This window comes from Alligator sinensis, unplaced genomic scaffold (genome assembly GCF_000455745.1).
Source record: "Alligator sinensis unplaced genomic scaffold, ASM45574v1 scaffold647_2, whole genome shotgun sequence".
Lineage (NCBI taxonomy): Eukaryota > Metazoa > Chordata > Crocodylia > Alligatoridae > Alligator > Alligator sinensis.
The window spans coordinates 3,512,851-3,515,904 of NW_005841832.1; the positions used below are offsets into that span (position 1 = coordinate 3,512,851).

Below are 3,054 nucleotides of genomic sequence, written 5' to 3' on the forward strand. Positions count from 1 at the left end.
TCTTTCCTGCCTATGCAGGGGGTCGGACTCGATGATCTATTGAGGTCCCTTCCGACCCTAACATCTATGAATCTATGAATCTATATCTATATCTATTACAACATCTATATAGATAACAGTGGAAGTATAGATAATAGTGGAATAGTAAAATTATATACATAATAGTGGAACTATAATAGATATCTGTATCTATTACAACAAATACTGCAAAAATAGTCAAAGAATATTGTATCATGAGTCCTGTCGTCATTATAGTTAAATTAGCATCTCTTATCCAGATTCATAAAACAAAATCTAACTTTCTGGATTTCCCTGATCATGCCTGCAATACTTCACTGTCAGTCAGTTCTACACCTGGATTAATATGACCACATCTGATTTAAGATTTTAGCTAGATCTATGAAACCATTCTGCAGACTGTAAAATAGATGAGAGACTTTACCAGGAATGTTGAATAGATAGCAAAACTGCAGAAGAAAGGAACATTTGAATAGTAGAACATCAAGACTATTAGAGAGGTTTGTTAACACATGTGGAGGGACAGATGAGTAAGAATCAGGGAGATGGTAATGAGCAGAAATCCTGGTTTTCTCTGATAAAAAAATTGCAAATTCTCTGATTAAAAACCCCAAAACCTTCTATTAAAACGAAATGTCACTCTATATATAGGTATCAGTTGAACACAATATTTTATTGATATATTTACAATTTTAAAGCAATTTGGAAGCCTACCAGTGTCTCAATCACTGTAATAAAACAAATTCTAAGTACCTATAAATTTTGGTATTTGATTTGGGGTATTTTATCATGGAAAATCAGAGCTCCCCCTGCCCCCTTTGCTCACCAGGATGCAGATCCAGGCCCTTCATTCCCACCCCCACAGCCTTCTGGCCCTGCAGGTGCCCCTCACTCCCCCCCAGCCCTGCTGGAAGGAGCCCCCAGCTGTCAGGGCTACCAAGCCAGGGGCCTGGGTCCACAGCTCCCTGCCCTTCACAGCAGTGCCTGAGCCCTGGTAGCTGCTCGCCAGAGACAGCAGCTGCTGTGGCATAGTGGAGCATGGTGCCGGCCTCCATACCCCCCATGGGTGGGGAGCCTGTTGCAGGGCTGGGGGGTGCAGGCTGCCCACTGTGGGCTTGGGCTTCCCACTCAGCTGCCCTCCACCAGTGCCTCCATGGCCCAGTGGGCAGGACCTGGAGCAGCAGGATGGAGTGAGGGAGGGTGGGAAAGCTTGGTGCCACTACTGGGAGCTTTGCACTGCCCTGGTGAGGCATCCTCTGCCTGCCCAGCAGCAGTGAGGGCCACAACTCAGTGCAGCTGCCCCCGCTGCTGGGTGGGCAGGGGACACCTCACTAGAGTGGTGCGGGGCTTGTGGTGGCATTGAGCTTCCATGCCTGGCCCCGCTCCACCAGGTCCCACCCACTGGACTGTGGAGGCCCTGGGGTAGGGCAGCAGGGCAGGGAGCCTGAGCCCACAGCAGGCAGCCCGCACCCACCCTGCACACAAATCTGGTGGGTACGTGCCCCTCCTGCCCTCCTTGGAGTGCACACAGCAGTGGGGAATCAGGCCCACCCCACAGATGAGCCACCCATGGCTCTGCCCTGCCCCCCACCGGGGCCCTGAGGCTGCACATTGCAGCCCTGGACCTCAACACCGCTGGGGCTGGCAGTAGCCCCAGCTCTAGCCCTGCCCAACTCCCTCCCTCCCTTTGTCCCTATGGAGGCCTCAATCCCCCTCTCCCCCCAGCCAGACTTACCTGCAGGAGCTGCTCTCCAGGCTGCCTGGTGGCCATGCACATGTGTAAGCGTGCAGGTGCATGTGGTCCCCCTGCCTCACTGCTCTCCTCCTGCTCCCCCCAACCCCTTGCAGCCTGGATCTTCCAGCCTGCAGAGAGCTCTCTGCAAAAGTGCAAAATCTGCATGTTTCTATGTTAAAATGAAATTTACTAGGGCACCCCCTGGAGTAACTAGGAACAATGGCCACAAATTAAGGGAGAGCAGATTTAGGTTGGACATTAGAAAGAGCTTCTTCACAGTAAGGGTTGCCAGAATCTGGACTGGGCTTCCAAGGGAGGTTGTGCTCTCCCCTACCTTGGGGGTCTTCAAAAGGAGACTGGACAAGTACCTAGCTGGGGTTGTCTGACCCCAGCGCTCTTTCCTGCCCAGGACAGGGGGTCGGACTTGATGAGCTACTGAGGTCCCTTCTGACCCTAACATTTATGAATCTATGAATCTATGAAAAATCCACATTTCTCTCATGTAAAAGGAAAAATACATTTTTTCCTGTTTTCCCATGGGAAATGGGAAACCTGGATTCCTGATAATGAGCCGTGAAATCAATTTACTCCCTCAGTGCTGCCTGCATAGAAATGCACTGCCCTTCCCAAACCATTGGTTTTAAAGTTTGGGTGGAGCAGGAATCAAAGGGGTGGGGGTTTGACTGCACCCCACCTGGATCCACCCCTGCCCAGGCTCTTCTCTGTCCAATCCCACAACAAGCCCCAGCCCTGCCCTTGACACTAATCCCCTGAATTTGCACTCCCCCAGCACTGAGACCATGTCCTGCCCTCTACTGCTACCCCCTGCCCCAACCCTCTGCCCTGCCCACATGTTACCTCTAGTACTGACCCCCTGTCCCACAGGCTAGCCAAGAAGTCCTGGTTTGGGAACTTCATGTCGCTGGACAAGGAGGAGCAGATCTTTGTGGTGATCCGGGACAAGCCCCTCAGCTCCATCAAGGCTGACATTGTTCACGCCTTCCTCTCGGTACAGGGCTAGCGGGGTTCTGGGGTGGGGGTCAGTCCAGAGCAGGGGCAACCCAGTGATAAGAGCTGGCAAAGGGGATATGGGGTGGGGATGTACTGGGAGCAGGAGTCTTCAGGGTGGGGGCAGGGGCTAGTGGGGGCTCTGGAGTAGAGGCATGAGTGCTGGGTTATAGACAGGGGGCTCCAGAATGGGGATAGGGTAGGGGGCAGGGGGACAAAAAGGGAGGGTAGGAGCAGAGGTGGGGGCAGGGGTTGAGATAGGGACAGGCTGGGGTAGCAGTGGGGGAGCTCTG

At 52.4% G+C, this 3,054-nt stretch overlaps 1 protein-coding gene across 1 annotated transcript in view; it reads left to right on the forward strand.

Moving 5' to 3' along the window:
• BRSK1 (BR serine/threonine kinase 1) overlaps positions 1-3,054 on the forward strand; it is a 29,308-nt gene that overhangs the window by 24,366 nt on the left and 1,888 nt on the right. The window contains exon 15 of the mRNA XM_006015064.1: positions 2,639-2,762. Within this exon, the coding sequence (XP_006015126.1) occupies positions 2,639-2,762 (124 nt within the window). The remainder of the gene's footprint in view (positions 1-2,638; positions 2,763-3,054) is intronic.